Consider the following 22,399-nt stretch of genomic DNA (forward strand, 5'->3'; position numbering starts at 1 on the left):
TGCGGGGAGCAAATTGAAGGTTTAAAGATCCGCCTTTTGATGGACGGGAACAAAAAACAGGACGTCGCAGCTGCGTAATCTGCACTTTGACAAATGTATTTCTGCACTACAAAGCCGCGCTGTAGCACACCCTCCTTCCCACGGTATGTCTCCCCAAAAATTGGCTCACTTTTACACAAGTGGTAGGGACAGTTCAATTTGGTCTGTCCAGGACGGCATAAATGCCTTGTTGACGCATGACCCGGTCTGGGCTGCACCTATTTTCAATTCAACGTTGTTTACGCCACTGATGTGGGAGCAGGTGCTGTTCTCCTCCAAACTGGGCATGATCGGGTAGGGCACCTTATTGTGTACTTCTCCCCAAAAATTGTAATCAGAATCAACGCTCTTGCCCGACAATTAAGAGGCCCGAGCGCTTATTTTGGCACCGAAAGTACTTTGACTTCTACTGATTGTAGTTTCAACCAACCACCACCTTGTTACATTCCTCAACCAGATGTGTCAGAGTTTCAGTAATCAGATTCTCCCGTATGCTTGAATCAGAAAAGGCGCACGGCTTCGCAAATCCTCCCATCGACTTAAGCGTGCCACTTATGCCCCTTCATGAAATGGACGCATGCTGGGTGAAGCAACCTTGAAATCGGAGCACTCCCTCATTTTCCCCCATAAACGTCGGCGTCTTTTGTCTTCCGCTCTCCGGAATCTGTAGCCCACTAAAGGTCTAGCGCCTCTCGAAGATGAAATATCATATTGCAAATTTCGAGTTATTTCCCAGCTGCTGACAAGGATTGCAACAGAGTGCCAATCACAAACAATACAGTCATCGTAATCTCCATGAGTTCTACTTTTTTTTTGTGCCACGTGTGCAGTGTTTTTGCCTGGCAACCTGCTCAACTCAATTTGCACCATCTCCTAAGCATTCCGTTATGAGCACGGTAGTCTGATCAAAGTGTTTGTATTGGCATTATTAAAAAGTGAGTGCAAAAACCCACGCTCCTTCAAAGCAGCCTGTAGAGAGCCGCGCACCCGTCACTGGCTATGACTTCCGGATCCACGACGCAAGTTTATTTCACAATCCAATTGTGGCATATTTGCAACATCTCTATGGAATTCACGACTCGTGAAAAATCCACGATGCGAAAACTTGTGCTACCCTTGGACTTCACCAAAGCAGAAGTCTGGACGGGAGAATGGCGGCACCTTGAAAGTCAGTTAAGAAATTGACTTCAGTGCGAATGGGAGAAACTGCCCCTTGATGCGTTGGGTTTTCTTTTTGCAGGCCTTCGACACTGAGGTCAGGCGTATTAGAGGGTGGTGATAATGTCCTGGCCGACACGTCGTCAAGGTGTTGATGGATTGTGAACCTGAGTGATGGCAATCCCAAGTCACTGCTTTAGGGCAGAAGGATAAGCAGAAGGATCCGCGGATCCCAGGGAGGCCCCAAATAAAATACCGACAAAAGATTACTTCTCTCAGTCCGTATATGTACAATCCCAAATCTACCGTGGTCCATTTAGGTGACAGCACAACCTCTTTTCAAGAAGTAGCTGGTAGGTGTTTTGTCCATTTCATCAGCTGGAACAACACTGCTGAAAAGGCAAGAGAGACGTTTTTGCTCAATTAAAAGCTGCTTCTGTGACATCCTTGTCTCAAACTGGCCAACAGAAGAAACGTGAGTCACTGTGGCCAAATTTGGAGAGCCAAATTCGTACAGGAACCGATGGCGGAGGACCCAAACAGTCATTAGCAACCCGAAGAGTCAGCTAAATCCACCTCGTCAGGAATAGAATCTTCTGCTCCCGAACATCTGGCTGCTCAGGCAAAAGGAACCACAGTCACTTCCGAATTCAGAAGCACCTTACCACCAGCTACATCAGTCCCCAAAATAAAAGTCACTCCATTAATGGGACTAATTGTGGACTAAGGCCTAGTACACACTTAAGAATTTAAAAAAAAAAAGTGTTTTATGTTACAGACCCCACACAAAGATTTTCTAAAAATCTGTTCAACCACTGATCCAGCATCTAGTCCATCAACACAGAAATCTCGTGAGTTCTTACAAAAGCAAAAGAGAACAACGCGAGCGAGAACTGGTATGCTCAAGACGCAAAGTGTAACAGGACACACGAGAGAAGGGAATGATGATGAAAATTCACACCTAACACAACTCAGACCACAAGATAAATTCAAATAATAATCTCATAAAACAGAACAATCTGGCATTTGACGTCCATGGTTGGAAAGGGGCAAAAATCTGAAAAAAAACCCCATCCAGATTTATGTCATGTGTGTATGAGGCCGGTCAAGATGTCATGTCCAAAGTGCCTGTAAAGTCAATTCAGATATTTGTGCTGTCGTTTGCGCCAGTGCTTATCTGGCGCAATTACGACATGCGGTTATCTAGCTAGCTATGCCTACTCCTCGAAAATATGCTTTTTCCCTACTCATGTGGCCGCTCTAGAGCGCCTTGTTGTCCGCTGTGAGTGCACGTATGTAAAGGAGGAAGGCTTTTTTGTTTTAGGACTTTGAAGCCTCATTTTATATACTTTGCTTTTGTTTTTTTAAATCATTCTAACACGGCAGAGTTGATTACAAAACTCTTCTCTGTAGTGTCGAAGTTTCGGGAAAACACGGCAGGATGTTTTTGCACAGATTTCCTCGAGGCTTCCCCATCCAGGCTTTTATTTTCCTCCCTTTTCAGTTTGACTTCACAAAAGACATTCTGGTAATTAAAGCCAAATGACACATCCCTCCATTAGCCTCACAGCTGCTTGCGTTTAATCCCGTGCAATAAAAGCGTCCTGTTCTTCGGCTACCAAAAGTTATTTGTCACCACCGAGACAAAAGCAACATTGAATTAGCAATCAGACGTCTTAAGGAAAAAAAAAAAGAAAAAAAAAAGGACCCTTAGAAGCTCAACTTGTAAATGAACGTCTGGAGTGTGACGCTGGCGGGACCACATCAAGAAGCGCCACAAGCATCCCTTTTAGGAGGTTCGGAACCGAAAACAACTCACGTCTCCAAAGTTGACACTTGCGGAAAACATACAAGTCAAGTGTTACTTGATATTTTACACCCCCCATGTCACAGATTCCTCCAGATGGGATTTTTTTCCGAAACCTTGCGACCTTTGGAAACGTGTGTGATCCCGCCAACTACACCCGACCACAAAAGCCAGAGCACAAGCTTGTTTTTGTTGTCGGACGGCTTTCCTGCTGTTTTGACTGGGACTCTGAGCTCATACTTTGACATAAATGAAGTCCATCAGTAAAGCTTATTAAACCACACTTGGGCTTTAAAAAAGAAAAAAAAAATGTTATTCAAAAGGTAACGCTTGACTTGCGCCGCGATTGGTGCAAGCGACACATGATGAATCTCAGCTGCTAGGTGAAACGGCACATTTTGTCCAATCGGAACGATTTTTTTCCCCACCATTGCTCTGTTTTGAAAAGCCCCTCCGGTCCTGTTCAACATGTCGAATGGCGCATGTATCAGTTTGTTTTCTTGAAAGGAACAGTCATAGAAAAGGTTGTGGCAAAACAAGAATGATTTGAAGTAATTGAAAATATGCCAGTTGACTGCAGGAAAGACAAATGTCATACATGTTCTTGACGATCACGTACACCATTAAAGAAAACGTCCAGTTTTTGCTTTTCAAGATACGAGTAGTCATTTGGTTGATTTTGGCTTTGACTCGCGAGCAAAAATTTCAGATACAACCGCTGTATAGTGACAGTAGACTCAAGTCACTTAAGTAACAGTTTTACAGATAGTGATCAATTCTCCAAAATGCACGCTTCGAGTTGTATATTTCCACCCCAGTTGATGTTTACTTTCAAACAGAGAATAGCACATTGCGTCTTTGAATCAAACGTAACTTTGCATTCAAATTCACTAAATTAGTGCTTTAAAATCAACAATGCAAAACATGAAAGAGAAAACTGCGATTTCACTCGGAAGTACACATAAAATCTACTTCTTGAGACACAAATCATAACGCCAACTGCTGGTGTTGACTTCCTGACAACAGCCCACCAACTGAGGTGGAGGAAAGCCAAAGCACATTCGGATTCCTTTCCTTATATACCTTTAGGTAGTCTGATTGGCACCAGGTGTGGGAGATGAACCCAGGTGCACTCAATAGCTCATCATGAGGTGTGTGAAGCAAGCAAAAGTTTTCTTGACTAAAATTGAGAAAAAAAAAATCTTTGTTCATGACGTAAAATGAAAACAGGCGTGTTGAAAAAGATATAAATAACGGAAACGGAAAGTTGGAAAAACTAATCAAAATTAACAATTGGAACTAAATTATCATTCATTTTGGTCTTGGTTAATTACATACATGAGCTTTTTTTTTTTTCTTTTTTTTACTGAGGTGAGGTTCTGTCTGACTATATCTACCGGTATTTCTTTTGAGACAGCTACCTGTTTATCAATCCTTCCACCCCTTCATGTTTTATAATTTTGAGACAAGAAATACCCCGAATTTAAAAAAAACCCACACAACTAACACTAAAACTAATATTTAAAAAAAATGTAAAACAAAGCATTTTTGAAATAATAAAAATCGACAAACACACTCTAACAACTAATTGAATTTGAAAAAACAAAGTAAAAACACTATAAAAATTACTCTAACTATAATGAAAAGTCCCAAACAATTATAACCATGGCAGTTTTATATTTTTAATATTGCAACCATTACCGCAATTACCCTTGATTTAACACAAAATCCATTTTAGTTGACGGCTCAATTGCCTGATTGTTCACAAATTAACACTTGTAAAAAAACAATGAATTTCAATTGTGTATTTTGGATCATTTAAACCAACGTGATCACATTTTCAGGGTGGAAGAATGACATTTAGTATTTTCACAGTATTTTTATTGCTGCCCTATGTCAAAACATTGGACCTGAAAAGTGTGTAAAGATGAAATTGTTGTGACACGCATTTTTTAAACTGCAGTTTCAGTCGAACAAAAGCAAATAATTGTTGCCAAGACTATGTTAGCCCTGACCGGTTGTCACTCTGGTACGTCGGCAGCAGCGCCGGAACTCGGACCGTGTCCCAGAGACGAGGGGCCGGCCCGATCAACTTCAATCGAGTGCGGTGGTTAAACTGTTCCCAAGTAATAATGAGCCATTAGAGCAAGAGGCGGATGACTGCGACCAAGTCATTCCGCATGAAGTCAGGACTAACACACACACACGTACGCACGCACACACACACACACACACACACACACGAGCTGATGAGTGGCCGATGACATGAATGTGCACCAAGGCCGCTTTAGTGCTCAATCAGCGAATCACGTGCGCGCTCGGCGACGCCATCCAACACGCAGCGAGGACGCCGTCTTAGACTTGGATTTGGATCACTGTCACATTATGTCAACGCGCTCATCCCTCACACTCAATGAGGCCATTAGGCTGCAGACCAAACACACCAAGTGAGCGGCTACGTTCCATCGTTACAGAGAGACACAAAAAAAAAAAAGACATTGAATATTGCAATTTTAGGGTAGGTAAGAAAAGTTTGTCCATTCATTCGTAAGTTCGTTAGTTCACTTGTTAATTCGATAATTTGTCACTTATTGAGTTCATCGGTTTACCAGTTAGTCATTCAATAAATTATTTTGGTACGAGCAGTAAAAGTGTGTACAGCGAATCCTCGCCTATCCGCGTTTTGCTATTCAGGGATTCACATCATCTTCGGGTAGTAATAGAAGAATCCTCGTTGACACTGTAGCGTGGCATTCTAATGTGACATTGCATTGCGGTATGACATAGCGGCGAAACAGACATCGCTGCAAGACAGCATAAAGCGACTTTGTAGTGAGAGGAATGTCGTAGCGCAACATCATAACTGGACATTTTGCTGTAGCATGACATCGCAGTGTAACATTGTAGCAAAAAAAGGTAGCATAACATTGTAGCATAACATTGTAACGTAACAATGTAGCAAAACATCATAGCGTAACAACGTAGCGTAACAACGTAGCGTAACAACGTAGCGTAACAACGTAGCGTAACAACGTAGCGTAGCAACGTAGCATAGCAACGTAGCATAGCAACGTAGCGTATCAACGTAGCGTAACATCATAGCGTAATATTCTAGCAGAACTCCCTGGAACACATCAGCATTTTTAATGAACTGTCAAGTTCCACACCTTTGGGTGTGCTACCACCTGCACAAATTTTCCACGACATTAAGACCGGTATGATTCATATCTCAAAGTTACTTGAAAAAAACACTTGACAAAACACAAAGCAGTAAGCTGCCAAACACGTGCAAAGGCCCATAAAGCTGAGTCGGGATCCCAGTCAGGTGGTTTTGTCACTACAGGCGAGAAGAAGAATAAGAAGTCATTTGATCCATGGCTAATATAAAACATACTGACATTAGCAGCTTTAAACTGGATCCTCTTAAGAAGCACGCTGTGGTCATACCGTCACGCTGGCTGCCGCTCACGCCTAAAAGCACCTTAACACACTTTCCCCTGCGGTGTGTGCGTGCGTGTGTGCGCGCGTGTTCTTTAATGAGCGCTAACTTCGGAATGTGTGTGTGTGTGCTGCGAAGTCGATCCACACTGGCGGCCCTTTCCGTGTCGCGGCATGTTTTAGAGATTATGGTGACTTTTACTCTTAATGACATAATTTGAATCACATTTCTTCCACAGAAATTCATTTGCAACACACATTTTCCCTCTCGGAACTCTCAAGAGCCCGAAACACGTCTTGAAAGGGTGCGCCCAATTGTCTCTGCAGCGCACCAGCCACTTCGTCTGGTATACCTGCACAATCCGATAATCAAAATAACTGCCTTTCAAATGAAAAACTACAAATATTCTCAGCAGATCAAGGCCCTCATCCATGGCTAAACAATCCTACGGACCTTTGTCGCATGCTAAAATAATCTTCTAGACTTTTCCGAAACCGACGGCTCTATTAGCGTGATGAGGGACATGAGTATAATGTGCTTTGCTGATGATAGAAAGTAAGAAGCGGAAATCCGTTTGCGTCACAACGTTGTCCGTGCGTCGCCGTTTAAATCGGGATATTCCAATCGTCGTGTATACGGGACTAATTCTGTGCGGGTTATCCCAAATGTTTCCGAATTTGGACCTTAACCCGGATCTTGGCCGCATGTAAACGAACTACCAATTATACTGAATCCTCGTGTATTGTATTAACGTGACGTGATGTCAATCAAGTCAGGATGAGGTCGATAATGAAATGTTTTGTTTGATTGTTAACATATTTAACCTCAACTCGGCGTGATCCTTCGCTCCTTACTCTCTTTTCCCTTTCACTTGCACATAAAAGGCTAGCTCGCATGTACGGGCCGACCCCTAAAAGTTCCCTGAAGAGTCAGCGGGTGGCCCGGGAGGAGGCTATGTGAATCCCCCCCCACTTCTGGTCACTCATGAATAAGCTCCTAATTGAATTCACGGGAGACAAACGAGAGTTAATTGGCAGGATAACGATGACGGCATCTTACTATTCACAGGCCAGCCTTAAGAAAGAGGGGGGCCTCTTGCCCACCGCGGGGCTGTTCTTCACAGCGGGGGAGCCGAAGGGGGAGGAAGCGGGGGTCCCCCTGGGGGGCTTTTCTACAGTTCTTTGTGCTCTTTCACTTTGGCAGGAAGCAATAAAGCAATAAAAAAAAAAAAAAAAAAAAGTCCTACTAGATGAGTGTTGTGAGCTGCAGTCCCACTCCCCACTTTTGGCCTCATTGTGAAGGATTGTGCTATGGGACTGATTTGTAGCTGTCCCTCCGCTCAACACAAACACACATACATACATACATACATACATACATACATACATACATACATATATATATATATATATATATATATATATATACATATACATATACATATATATATATATACATATACATATACATATATATACATATACATATATATATATATACATATACATATATATACATATACATATACATATATATATATATATATATATATATATATATACACACACAGTATATATGCTAACGTAGGATGCTAACGTAACCGCTACGTTGGCCTTGAAGGGCGCTGGGTAGTTGATATCACTGCCACTCTTTCCCTTTTATTGCGCTCCTTCGCCGGCCCGTCGATAATAAAGAGGTGGCGAGCACGGTGGGCAAATATCTCCGCTGTCGCCGCTGCCGCAGCGGCTTCATATTGCTTTATAAATTCTTTATGAGGTAATATGATAGCAAATGCTAAAACGCTGAAAAAGAACACGGTGGGGCAAAAGAACTGCTGAGGTTGCGAATGCTGATGAAGGGAATGATAGGAGGAGTAACTTTAGCTTTAGCCGCTAGCAAGATGGTGGTTGAGGGTGGGAAATTGCTAAACCGTGCATTCTCATAAGATGCTACTATGCAAAAAAAAAAAAAAAAAAAGAAGCCTACTACTAGATTTGAGGTCTGTACAGATATTGAGTTGACGATACAAATTTGGTGGTTCATCTTGGTTTGTCACTATAATTATTAGAGAGAGATAAATGCCAATATGTTAGACGTCGGACAAGCTAAGGTACCTGAAATTCGAACAAATTATGCGCACGTGTGGATGCGTGTTGCAGTTCATGGAGTGAATGAGGAACGGCGTGTAAAAAAATCACTCTTCAACTCCAACCATGCAGTGAGTCACCGTCTCTCGCAGTCATTTCATTTCGGCTGTAAATAAATCCTTATTTTGACATCCAAAGTCCTTTATCACTCTTGTTTTTGTTGCTTTGTAGTTTGAGGCGTCACAAAAGCAAAAACATGAGCATCAAAGTCATTGTTCTGCTAGACGCTCCTTTTCACAAAAAGCTCATTTTCTCCGCTGCCAGGCAATACTTTCATAAGGCTTAAGAATAACGATGACATACTCAAGTTTCGCACAAAATCGAAATCTCAAGGTCAGTTATTTTTTATTTATTTATTTTTTTTGTGGGTCTACTCATGAGAGACACACATACCAAATGTCATGTTCCTAAATCAAACTGGCTTTGGGAGCTGGATTTTTCGAACATGACAGGGGCGCTAGCCAGCCATTTTTGGCTAGTTCCACCCCCAAATTTACTAAATACTTTCAGGATGGGAAAGCCCTGAGAATTTGTTTGGCTTCCGAACAGACGAAGCAACTTGAAGAGCGATGCGCGCATGAAAAGTTGAGCTGTCAGGCTTCGGCCGTCCTTTGGGAGCGCCGCGGCACTTTATCAGCCACAGCATGACCCTGCATCACCCAAACAAATGTGTCCGCTCACCTCCGCCTCCCGCCGCCTTCCTCGCTGGCATCCTTTCTCAACTTATACATCACAGGTGAGCGCTGACCATAAAGAGGATTTAACCTTACGTGGAGCCTCTTTCCAGTTGATTAATGGACACCCCTACTGCCCTTTCTAATCGCTCGGATTCTGCAACTTTTACTGCTTTTAAAGTCTTAACCCTGACATACAGTTGGGGTCAAATTTGACCCATTTTGCCATTTGGCAGCAAGAAAAATACCTTAGTCGTCATTCTTTCACTCTGAAATGTGATGACTTTGTACTTGAAAACGTCTTATTTTTTTGGACAGATGCTAAAAACTTTATGTATCTTGAGGTTATGTCTACTAAAAGGAATTTGAGATTGACCAGTGCGTGTTAAATGAAGAAGAATGGCGGGAATCTGGAAACATTAAGTCCAACTGGTGAGTTTTTCGAGTCACACCCAGTTGACGTTTCCTGTCAAAACCAACATCAAACAAAGAGAATAATATGCTGTGTATTTTAAACAACCACATAGCTTTGTCTTAAACAAGCGTGTTTAGCTCAGTGCTAACAAACAATGCAAAACCCCTTCGGCAGGCTAACCAATAGATTTGGAGTTATCACACTTTAAGCCTATTTGGACACAAACTATGAACCAACACATGTCAACAGACAATATAACAATAGTCTAAACCCAAATAAACATGCTTTCTTTATCCTCTGCAAAGAATGTCTAATACTATTGCGGCTTACTAATTCGGTCCCAGTAAACAGTCAAATTTGAGACTCAAATATTCAGCGTAAAATTTACTCTGATAATTTTACCCTCAAATAAATATAGACTTAATATAGTCTTTTTAGAATAAAATGTTTTCTACGAAATTTACTGTGCAAATACAGAGATTAAGGATTAATCATAAATCATATTTTGAATGTCAACGTTATAAATACATTTCAAGAATCCGTAGTTTATAATTTGATATAGAAAATGATGATGAGGATATTCCTAAAAATGATTTGTCTGATCCAGGGACTGAAGATTGAGTGAGAGAGTTTTGCAGTGGCTGTGTGTGGAGGTTAACTGGAAGACCAGGTAACGCTTGACTGGGCCGGCGGTGCTAAAAGCCGACCCGAAAACACGGGAATGGTTTTCGCGGCTAACTGCCGAAAAGTCATTGCATAAGGTAGGCTAAAATGGAACCTCAGGCTTCTCGACGTGCTATAACACGGTCCTGGAATGTCATTTTGGTTAAAGCATCTAGAACACACTCAAAAGAGGCTGTGGCTCTCAAAAGAACAGTCAAATTGCTCTCAAATCGCTAACCATATGGGGAACTCTGCTTTGAAATCGTCTGGCACCGAATCAGGTAATTGTGTTTTGTTTTTTCGGCATCCACAGGAGCAGATAGGATTACGTCGACCAACTGAGGCAACAAGAGGTTCAATATCTTGCCCAGTGACAGTGGTCCCGGGGATTGGCAATGGAACCAGCGAGCGGAGCCAAGCCTCCTCAAAAGTAGCTCAAAAACAAGCGCCAAAGGCACGTCGACGCGGACGTTTGAGGTTTTCCACTTTTCCCTCAGAATTATTTGGTACGATTCAAACAACCCCGTCGGACGACTCCCTCGAGTCAAATTTGTGTAAACATGTCAGAAAGCATTGGGCAGAGTCGGCGGCCAATCAGTGGCTGGCGCGGGGCGGCGGATTTTCAACAAATTGTCTTGAACTGATTAAGAAGTCAGGTGACGTTTCGCGCGTCTGTCCGGCTCGTGAAGTCACGTCTGTGTGCGCCGCTGTGGGCATGGAAAAAAACCCAACCAGTATCCCCCCAAAAAGCATACTGGGTACTTTGTGTGATTTGTGGTGGCCGGGAGGCAAAGTGAATGTTGCGGTGCTGACGATGTGGAGAGGCGGAAATTGTGAAAGTGAAACGCTCCCCTCAAGGAGCGCTGATTATGTGTTGGAAGTTGGAAAGTTTCAGAAAAATGTTCAACCCAATCATCACGTCTTTGGTCAAACTTGATATGGACACGCACGTTTCTAGTTTTTCTATGATGAAGCGTGCTTGTGGTAGTTCCACATTCTAGAAAGTAGCAAGTAGCAAATGATGTTGCACTGAAAGAAAAACTCAAACTATTGATGTTGCACTTCCCTAAAAAGAACACGCAATTTTGATGTTGCACGCTCTTAAAAAGTCGACAGTATTGCTATAACAATTCACCCCCCCAAAAAGTAGAGCAACTATTGAGGTTGCACTTTGCTAATAAGAAAATATGATGTTTCAATTTTCTAAAAGGAAGACAAACTATTGAGGTTGCACTTCCCTAAAAAGAAGACAAATGAGTGATGTTCCCTTTCCCTAAAGGTAAAAAAAAAACACTGAAAGGTGCACTTTTCTCAGAAAAAGAGCCAAAGTATCAAGGTTGCGCTTTCCTAAAAAGAATAACCAAAAAGTGATGTTACACTTTTGTAAAAAATGTTGCACAAACAAGTGATGTTTACCTTTCCTAAAAAGAAGACAAATGAGTAATGTTGCACTCTTAAAACAACAAAGTATAATTTTTTTCACTTTCCCAGAAAAGAGACAAGTGAAGTTTCCCTTGACACAAATGATGCTACACTTTCATAAAAAGAACAAAAACTACTGATGCTACACTTACCCAAAAAGAAGAAAAAATATTGAAATTGCACTTTCCTAAAAATGTTGACTTTCCCAGAAAGAAGACAAAACAATTAATGTTGCAATTTCCTAAAAGGAAGACACACTGTTGATGTTGCACTTTCCCAAAAAGAAAAAATAAATACCACACAAAACAAAAGCAGTTTCATGTTTTCCTCTACTCAAAGTGAACAGAATCAATGCCTTAAAATAAATGTCCGTGCCAAATGAATGATTATTTTGTTTATTTGTTTGTTTTTCCACTTTGTTTTTGGGGCGCACACCCCAGACCCATCATACATTCCTATAATAGTATGACCTTGGGGGATGCTTGCTTTTGGAACCTTCCGTGGTAAATTGTGGCCTTGCTAACACACTTAAGGAGCCCTCATTAAAAACTCTGCAACTTCTGGAAAAATGCTTCTGGAACGTTCCATTTTCAAATGCCTGCGAGCTGGAGCGGGGAGGGGGGCAAGGCGGGAATTCCCATCTTGCCAGAAAAGTGCGGCCATGTATCCCTGTAGCTGCATCGCCTACTGTGTAATTACCAGACGGGTGAGGCAACTTTAGACCTCACACACACACACACACACACACACACACACACACACCCATGCACACGCACACGCACAGTATCAATGTCAAAAGATGGACGCGAACACGAGCTCCTCTCGGCCGATGACAAATGGCGTCAAGAAAACAGATGCTTCCCCCGAAGGCCGATGAATCACATTGCATGTTATATTCATTAATGTGTCAATCTTCCAATGATTTTTCATTCTGGGCTCGTAAATATCAGCGGCAATAAATTATGCTTGAAATGAACTCGTGTAACAAAAACGGAGGCGAGAAGGACCCACAACCAACCCCCGCCTCCCCGCCACCATATATATGAACGTCGAGCTAAAGTGAAACATGGTGTCAAAGATATCCGGCGTAAAATTTACTTGGGGATTTTGGGGAGGGATTTTTTTGGTTTGTTTTTTGTACAAGGACACTCTCAATTTTTTTTGGGGGGGGTATTTGTTTTCCAGTTTAATTACACTATTTTATTTTTTGTACTTACATCTGGAGTTTGAACTTTTTTTTCATCGTGACAACTTATTCAAATCCGTATCATGAAAAAGTGACACTAAAAAATAATTTTTACTTTTGTTCTTGAGTACATTTGTGACTCATTTCTTTTTTTTATTGTCATTTAAATACTGGAGTGGAAAGAATGTCTTTCTTTACACAAGTCTCTGTACTCTGATTAAGTTCAATACTTGTACTTTTGCCACCTCTGTACACAGGCTTTCAAATGTAAGTATAGTAACCGAGTATTTGTACTCGGTTACGACAATTCCTTCAGCGCTGGCATTTGCGATCATCCAGATGTTGCTCTGTGGATGGGCGCCTGGGATATACGATCCAGCGCTTATTAAAGTGAGCTTATGTGTAATTAAGCCTCCCGATGGCTTTTCGCCGGCGGCTCATTTTTAAGCCCTCTCGCTCCGGCTGTCGCCCTCCTGGTGACGAGTGAGGCGTAAAAGCTTTTATCGGGTGGCGGCGGGAAAAAATGACAGGCTGTTGAAAAGCGAGCGGCGGCGGCGGCGGCCGTGGGGAGGACGTGCCCCCCGACGCGACCTGGCCATTCCCAAATTGTCCTTAATTTACCCCGGACGGAAGTGGAAAAAGAATGGCGCGATGACGGTACTGTAATGCTCTGGCATGTGGGCAAGGAGAGTCAAATTTGCAGATGCACTTTAAGCCAGAAACCTGCTGCTCGCCACAAGTCACACGCAAACTAGCCGGCTAACCCAACTCCAGCTTCTGATTTCAGTCACTGGGCCACGCCCTATAAAGGCACACATCCAACCTACAACACCTTGACCTTCACACACACAGTATGCTGGTCTACATCATTCACCTCATTGTTATTATTGGTATTATTGTGATTATTATTACAATCATTATTCGATTTTATTTTACCCACTATTTTACACGCTATTACTTCCACCTTTCTCAACCGATTCTCACCATATTCCAAAAATACACGCCAGGTGTGCTCCTTTTTTCCTCATTCCAAAAATTCAGTTTTCGACAAAATTCAACATTAATTCCCAAAGACACATTCGACATAACAGATTCACGTCATTCCCATTGTAGATTCTATTTCCTTCTCTTTGTGTTTAGCTCATTCAGGTCACCTCGAAACGACTTTCAACTTTCCCAAAATTCCGGCATCGCCAAAAATTCTCATTTTTCATCATTCTATATTTTTTTTCCAAAACTTCTCCGCTCATTCCAAATGACTCTTCAATATTGTTCAGTACTTTTCAACATCATTCTTTATCATTCAATATCATCCCACATGAGTGCATTTTTTTCATTCAGCATTTCAGCCTGCGCACACAATTGCTCCAAAAATTGCATTCTCGAGTGTTACTGAGAAATCACTCGGGTACAGTTTTAAACTGTGGAGAAAATTACATAATATGTCTCCCTAAATGTGCTTTACGTCATAAAATGAACTTGTAGTTTTGGTTCCCATGAACTCAACAAGCGGCCGCACCTGCCACAACTAATGTTTTTTTCTTCGACTTCTTTTTTTTTTTTCAGTGCTTTCATCAGTGCAACACCACGATTGGCCTGATAAGTGCAGTTTTTTTTTTTTGTTGCCTTTCTGTTTACAATCAAGCCACCGCCGCTCCAGGAAGACGAGAGCAACTGTGAACAATTTGATTATATACGGGCCAAGTAGATTTGCCAGAGCTTCGTCGCTAACATCAACGAGAGAAACAACAGCGCTTGGCAGCCGGATGAGTCCGTGGATCGGCCGGCGCTTACTCAAACTCTGGACCATGGGTAAGGTTAGGGTTAGGGTCTAGGGTTAAGTAGGTCAGTAGTGTGTGAGAGGATTTCAGAAGAGCGTGAGAGCATTTGAGTAGTATGTGTGTCAGTGTGTTAGTAGTGTGTATGTTAGAGAGTGTTTCAGCGGCGTGTGAGTGTTTCTAGAATGTGAGTTACAGCTTGTGAGTGTATGAGACAATTTGACTGTGTGAGAGCATTTCAATAGTGTGAATGAGAGTTTTGCAGTAGCATTGATGAGAGCGATGTGTATGAAACCATTTGACTGGTGCATGTCAGCATTCAAGTTTTCAGGAGTGCGTATTTGAGAGTGTTTCAATAGAGTGTGAGCATGTTTGTTTAGTGTGTGTGAGAGCATTTCAGTTGTGGGTGCGAGACGGCATTTCAATAGTGTATGAGACTGTTTCAATAGTGTGTGAGAGCATTTCAGTTGTGTGTATGAGACGTTGTAGCGTATGTGGGCTTGAAAATAAATAGTGTGTGAGCTTGTCAGAAGTGTGTATGAGAGCATTTCAGTTGTGTGTGTTTGCCCGGGAGCTTTTCAGTTATATGCGTGTGAGAGCATTTCAGTAATGAATGAGATTGTTTTAATAGAATGTGAGGGTGTTTCAGTATGGCGTGTGTGAGAGCATTTCAGTTGTGGGCATGACTGGGAGCTTTTCAGCGGCATGCGTGTGAGCATTTCAGGAATGTATGAGATTCAATAGTGTGTGAGAGCATCTCAGTTGTGTGTATGAGACAGTTTGAGAGGTGTACGTGACCATTTAACTGTTTCAAAGTTGAAAGTGCATTTCAGTTGAGTGTGTGTGTTTGTGTGTCAAGGAGCTGTTTCAGTGGTGTGCATGTGAGAGCATTTGAATAGTGCATGAGACTATTTCAATAGTGTGTGAGAGCATTCCAGTAGTGTATATAAGAGTTTTTTGAATTGTTTATTGAAACAAATGCAAATAATTCAACACAAAACATAATTTACTTTTCCGGAGTGTGTGAGAACGTGAGTATGAAAAATGAGAGAGTATGTTTCAGTCTATGAGTGTTTCAGAGAACATTTCAGTAGAGTATATGAGACAATTTGAGTTGTGTAAGTGGGCATAAAAAAATCACTAGTGTGTCCCTGATGGACTCTCACGTGTAGGCCAGCGTCACCTGGCCGTGTACCTGCGCTCCTCTCTCGGGACGTCCCGGGTGACAGGTTCCATGCTGCACTTTGGTCCCAATTAGCTGCCCTGTGCCGCGTTCCCGTGCCATGCACTAGGGAAAAAAAAAAGACATGAAAAGCAAGAAATTGAACAGGCTCTAATCCAGCCATTTTTTTTTTCAACATGCTGTTTATTTTTACAATCTCCAGCTGGACTTGGGTTGGAAGTGTGTGGAAGCAATCAGCAAACACACAAAGAGGGAGGCAGGGGGGCGGGGTTAGCGGGTGGCGGTTCAGGGAGTGTGCGAGAGCTAATGTCCACAGATTCGTATGTGACTAAAGCCTGAGGGATAAAGTGCAGAAATACATCACGGCTCAATTTGATGGCGGAGCAGCTCGCGTGTCACAACTGCCCCCAGAAGCGAAGGTCACATTTTGCCCTTGGTCTTTGTCCACTGGCCTTGTCAATGCAGTACTTGTGAAGACATCGACTTTTAATGTGAAGATTTTTTTTGCGTGTGTGATTTTCAAAAAAAAACCCACTTAATTAACAAAAACACATTGCCACAAGATAACACAAGATAATGGCAACCAAATATAGTTAACAAAAAAATCAAACTGATACCAAAACTAATAAAAACAAAACTAAAATGAATCATTTCCCCCGCCCCTCCCAAAAAAAACCCGAACAAACCTGCTGTAAAAACTAATTAAAACGAACTGAATTTTTAAAGTAAAAATAAAATCAAAAACTACAACCCTGCAGATAGCATCTATCAGTGGACACCAAAATGGATCTTTGAACACAAACGGTGCAGCAACACATAGACAGACAATATCCTATAGTCTTTAAAACAACATATTACTGCAGCTTAACTGACTACTATTCCATCTTTACACTTTGTAATTGTGAAACTCTTCGTACGTACGAATGTATTATACTGCCCCCGGTGGCAGAAGGAGCAACAATGAATTAAGCACTGTTCTTCGTACTTGAAGTACTTTTCTGTTGGAATGTGTTGCTGCTGTGTGTCAAACTAGCAGTTGTTTGAAGACGTATAATTCTGGCACCGTTGATGCCATGTCTGAATCTAAAATGTTGAGTTCCCTTTTGTTGTGTGTGTCAGTCGTCAAGCCGCGTAACACATGCGAGAGCGCTCCGCGCCTGCAGACGTCTTCATTTGAGCTGAGGATGAGGAGGATGAGGCTTGGCGGGAGCTTTGCACAAAGAGGAAGTCAAAACGCTGATTCAGCAACGTCTCCTGGATTTGCTTGTAAGAAAGCGCTTTGGGCATGTCTTTAATGTCGAGCTGAAGGTCATACGAGTCGGCCAAAAGTGGCACTAGTTAATGAAAAAAAACAAGACAAAGTGGTACCTGTTGATAGTGAGGACAAAGAGTTTCCAGTCTGTTTGTTATGTTTTTGTCGCCACCTTTTCTCGTCAGCCATGCTCCTAGTATTAACCAATCAGCTTTCTCCGGCCTCTAGGGTCTTTTTTCGTGTTTAGTTTATACTTGGTTCTGTTTCACATATTTCTTTGCTACTTAGTATCTTAGTCGTTTTATAATTTGCTTCGCAGTTTTTTTAACCTGCACTTGTGAGAAGAGTATTGGTAAAAAGCCTGCCAAATTTAAATAATTCAAAAAAACAAAAACAGAGTAAGCGTATTCGTATATAAAATTAGGCTTCAGGAGACTCCGCCCCATGACTACTCCACCCCGATCTAATGGACGCGCACCGTCTGCCACGGTCGGCCTCGCGCTTTCATCGTCGGCCGAGACAAAACATCGCGGGGCCTCCCAGTGCCGTCCCGTGCCGCCTGAGATTAAAAAAAAAAAAAAAAAAAAAATGGCGTTCCCGCTTCTTCACAGGTCGTACATCAGCATTAGAGCGTCTGACGGCAGGAAGCAGCAAAGCATGCTGGGAAGATGACACCATTTTGACGGATGGGGCGCTTCAATCGGACACACGCATTATCCCGGGGGATAATATTTCATGTGATGTCTCACGCTGATGAAGTCGTGATAGAAATGTAATGTGCAGCCACGGGTGGGCCAACGTTTACTCGCAAATTGTGTGTATGTCATACATAGTACAGAATTGTTTGCAAGTCAACAACCTGGTTGGAAAATCTGGAGAGAAACCAGGAGAGAAAGAAAAAAAAAAATGACTTCAACAAAACCCGTTGGAACCTGGTTTGGTTGCCTGGAGATGAACAAGCAGAAAAAAGCGCAGAAAGAGCAAAACATTACAATTTCCTCCCTGGTGCGTTTGGGTGTAGAGGTCGGGTGGCGTTGTTTATTTGCCGAAGCCGACAAAGCTCCCGCCCGAGTGGCCGGCCAGCTCTAATTAGCGGCGTTTGAAATGAGGCTATTAAAACCAATGACCTTCATTAAAACGGTATTAAGGGACAGATGCCTTCGCCGAGCATGGGCGAGGGGGGAGGGGCGAAGGGGGGTGTTCTCTTGTATAAACAGCTCTGTATCTGAGAGCGCCGCCGGGATTACAAACACCTGGACGACGCAAACATTCTTAATCATGGATGAAATTCATTTATATGTTGCAATAATTGGCCGTAATTGTTTCTTTGAAGGGCCTATTGCATCTGGCTGGCATGTGCTTAAAGGACTAACTCCAAGACCATGTTTGGGGGATTCCACAGGGTTCCGATGCGAGTACACTGAGAGTAAAACATTAATTTGGACCAGCTTTTAAAAAAAAAAAAAAAATACTGTACAGCGGTGCCTTGAAATACATGTGACAAGTTTTTTTGACATGCGTTTTTTTGTTTTGACTTGCGGGCAAAAATTGGAGATACAATATGGCTTCAAGCTGTGTTTTGACACAAGTGAAGTTTACTCTCAAAGTAAATAACAAACATAACATCTTAATGCTAACAAACACTGCAAAACACCAGTGGTGGTCTTATGAAAAGCACCAGTGTTGTAATGTTATAACGCTTTACGAAACAGATGTTTGATCATAAACGGTAGCGCAACACATGCAGACAGATCACAGGCACATGTTCTCTATCCTCTGCGAAGAATGGACAATATTACTATGGCTATGTATGTATTCAATGTTCACCCAGGTGATCATGGTGTGCAGTGCGCACCAGAACGAGCAGCACAATGTCCATTAAATTGAAAGGGGAAACAATATGGGAACAATTGTGTATGTCAGGGTATTAAAATATGATTTTATGAAGCACAAAACTGTAGCGTGCCATTTTTACAATTGTTTTTTTTTTTTCTTTTGATGGGCTGGAAGGATCGTCATTTCAGCATGCTCAAGAAACAAACTTGCAACTCAAGGCACCACGTCTCAACTTATATTTATGGTTTAGTTCAAATCTTAACCGTTGATTGGATCCAATCACAGACTGACGTGACTATTGTTTCTTGCATTCCCACTTTTTTTATTTTTGAATTTCTTTCTTCCTATTTCCTTTGCTTGATTCCTTTCTTTCCTTCTGACCATCCATTGTGTCCTAATTCAGAATATCTGATTTTTGTTCCTTTTTACCAAAAACTTTTGTCAAATATGATCTACAAAAAGTATGTCCTCGATTTGTGAGCTTTGAAAAGTGTAGGTACGCTATTTCCAGCAGCTTTCTTGCACGTGTCCCCCAGCCTACTTGCTCGGAGGTGTTCCGAGCCGGACGTGCAATTCTTTTTAGGAATTCAAGAAGGCTACGTTTAATCCAGCTGGGCTTCCACTTTTTTTTTTTTTTTTTTTTTTTTTTGGAGGGGTTGGGCGGCCAGTTGGGTTCCATATGGCCCGCAGACGCACCGCAAAAAAACACACTTGAGCACGCACTTTGGTCAGACATGCACCCTCACACGCTCGGAATCCTGGGAATTAGATTCATTACGCGCAATTTAGCCGCTATATGCTGCCAGTGCAGGACATGTGTGCAGGCGTACATGTGTGTGTACAGCCAGGTACGTGTGTGGAATGTGAGGCAGAAACGACTATTTCAATGTGGTGCACAGGTGAATCCTCATTTTGCTGACACAGTGGTACCTTGACTTAATAATGAGCCACTGTATACATTTTTTCAAGGTCTTTTCAAGACAGTCACTTGTTAGATTTTCAATTGAAAGTAATTGAAATTCTGGTCATCTGTTTATTAGAACCCCCCCCCCCCAATTTATTTTTTTTTTTTAATGAAAAATGAATCAAGGCACCACTCAGAGTGTGTTTGCAAGCCGCATGCACATATGGTTAGTGACCCTCCGCCACTGACAGACACCGGTTTTGCTGACGATTGACGGGACACTTTTTAAAAATGACGGACTAAGCACTGACTGAAGTGGATTTTCGCCCGTCAAAGTAAGCGTCACTAACCGCACCCGGCACCCGTTTTGCTGACGTTTTTTGGGGGGAACCGACTGATGGACCAACGGACTTCTAACGGAACAACTGACGGTTACAATTCAGTTCGTCACGGAAAAATGACGGTCTGACGAATGACGGACGGGTACCCAGGCCTCTGACGGATGACGAATGACGGACCAGCAACATTTTGTAAAACACCCACTTCGGTTAGTGAGTAAACTATACACGTACTATACTTTTGACAATTACTGCTTAAGATCTCAATTGGATTTTTACGGAACAAAATGCCTAAACTGACTCTATATCCACATGGCCCGGCCCAACACAACATATCTTTTGTCGTCACAATCTTCCTCTGCAGACTCAAAGACAAGTTCCCATTGAAGTGATGATTATTTTTCCTGTCACTCCTTGAGTGATGTACTCATTTACACGTAGAGCCTGTCACTCAGTAAGTGACCCCAAACCCGCCCCTTTCTACACTAACCACCCCCCCACCCCCACACACACACAACCTCCCAGCTCATCCACAGTGAGTGTCGCTGACGCTGACAACGTCCCATCTGGAAGCTCTTCCCTGAGATGTTTCTGCGCTCTGGCCCTCCCAGGAGGCCTCCTAAGCCCAAACCTCACCTCTAATGATGTGAAAAAAGCGGGGGGGAATATTTGCAGACATGAGCAAATCCCTCTCCCAGATCACTTTCCCCTCACATCAAAACGAGAGCAATTTGCAGAGGGATCCGTCATTTTGGCGCGGCGCGGTTCTTTAACACCTCCTTCGCCGCTGTGTGAAAAGGTCAGCGGAGCGAAAGCCACGGTGACCTGTGCCAAGTCAAATTGTCATCAAGGCCAAGTGAGACATTTTTCGCGGGATGCTCGCCTGCGAGGAGTGTCTGGAAGCGGCACCACTCGAGTGTTTCCTCGATGGAAAATATCTGCAGAGCGTACGATGGAGGCAGACCGACGCAGTCAAACAATGGTTGAGTGATGCCATTCATATGGAATACATGACTCTGCGCACAAAAGCAACACTTTGGACCATTTAGCAAGACAACAACACCTGCTGAAACCCGGGTGGCGGCAGCATAAAAAGCAATACCATCAGCCAACAACCTCACTGATTGGAATCTCGTGGTAAAGAAAGAGAAAAGAACTTTTGGAAAGTTGAAGGTAAACAAGGAGGAAAGAGAGCATAAAAAGCAATAACATGAGCCAACAAGCTCCAAAGTTAGAATCTGGGCGGGGAACCCGATGGGCACAAAAAGCAAAGCCACAGACAACAACACCTGTTTGAACCTAAATGGGAGGAAAAAGAGCAGAAAAGGCACCAACCCAAGACCATAAACTCAGCTGTTTGCAGAATCTGAGATGAAACAAGGAGAAGAGAGAGAACAAAAAGCAACGATGGAAGACAATGACACCTGTTGGAACCGGTTTGGGGCAGCTTTGTGGTAAACAAAGAGAAAAAAGAGCAGAAAAATCAATAACCTGGGCTTTTTCTAAAGATCTCGAGCTGATCTGCTTCCAGTTATCTCGCACCAGTGTTCCCGTCGGCCGCCGACAAAGAGACGGATCGAATTTCAGGAGGTGATTTTAATGCGACTCAAACCGAAACATGTTTTTCGATTGGAGAACAAAGGTGAGGGATGTGGAGTTGTTGGCAAAAGTGACAGGCGCTCCAGAAGGTCCGCCTTTCCAAAAACAAGGCCCCTACAAAGTCTTCGGTTTCCACCCAGACAAATTTAGCTCAGCATTCTGGTTTTTGTGCCGTCTAGAGTTTCAGCTTGTTTGGAAACATTTGGGACAAACAAGCACTTGGGTTTCCTCAGAAGTCCCGAGATGAAGAGGATGTGAAACAAGAGGTGCATGGGCCAATCGGTCAGTGCGGTCACCGGATTAGAAACGTTTCAGAAATCTAGCTAGGAACATGGCCTTGATTATTCGGATGGATGCCCATCAGAACCTGCAGACATCCTACAGGTAAACAGGTCACTTGGTGTATAGTACTTTAGTAATGGAAAGATGGATGGTCAATCGGTCAGTCCATTCAGAATTTTAGAAATGTTTCAGAAATATAGTTAGGAACATGGACTTTGGTATTCGGATGGACGCCCATCAGATCGTGTAGATATCCTACACTTGGGCAGGTTGCTTT

The 22,399-nt window shown here is 42.7% G+C and overlaps 2 protein-coding genes across 3 annotated transcripts in view; both read right to left on the reverse strand.

Annotated features, from left to right (window-relative positions):
* LOC147139158 (chymotrypsin-like elastase family member 3B) overlaps window positions 1-22,399 on the reverse strand; it is a 60,567-nt gene that overhangs the window by 31,096 nt on the left and 7,072 nt on the right. Inside the window, exon 2 of the mRNA XM_086046724.1 lies at window positions 15,924-16,016. Coding sequence (XP_085902850.1) covers window positions 15,924-15,964 — 41 coding nt within the window. The 5' untranslated portion in view covers window positions 15,965-16,016. The remainder of the gene's footprint in view (window positions 1-15,923; window positions 16,017-22,399) is intronic.
* Window positions 15,667-22,399, reverse strand: part of prdm5 (PR domain containing 5) — a 48,501-nt gene continuing 41,768 nt past the window's right edge. For both annotated transcript variants that reach the window (XM_086046723.1, XM_086046722.1), the window contains exon 18: window positions 15,667-16,016. The gene's annotated coding sequence lies outside the window, so the exon portion shown is untranslated. The remainder of the gene's footprint in view (window positions 16,017-22,399) is intronic.

The sequence above is a fragment of the Filicampus tigris genome, chromosome 12, assembly GCF_054856515.1.
Source record: "Filicampus tigris isolate MCC_2025a chromosome 12, RoL_Ftig_1.0, whole genome shotgun sequence".
Lineage (NCBI taxonomy): Eukaryota > Metazoa > Chordata > Actinopteri > Syngnathiformes > Syngnathidae > Filicampus > Filicampus tigris.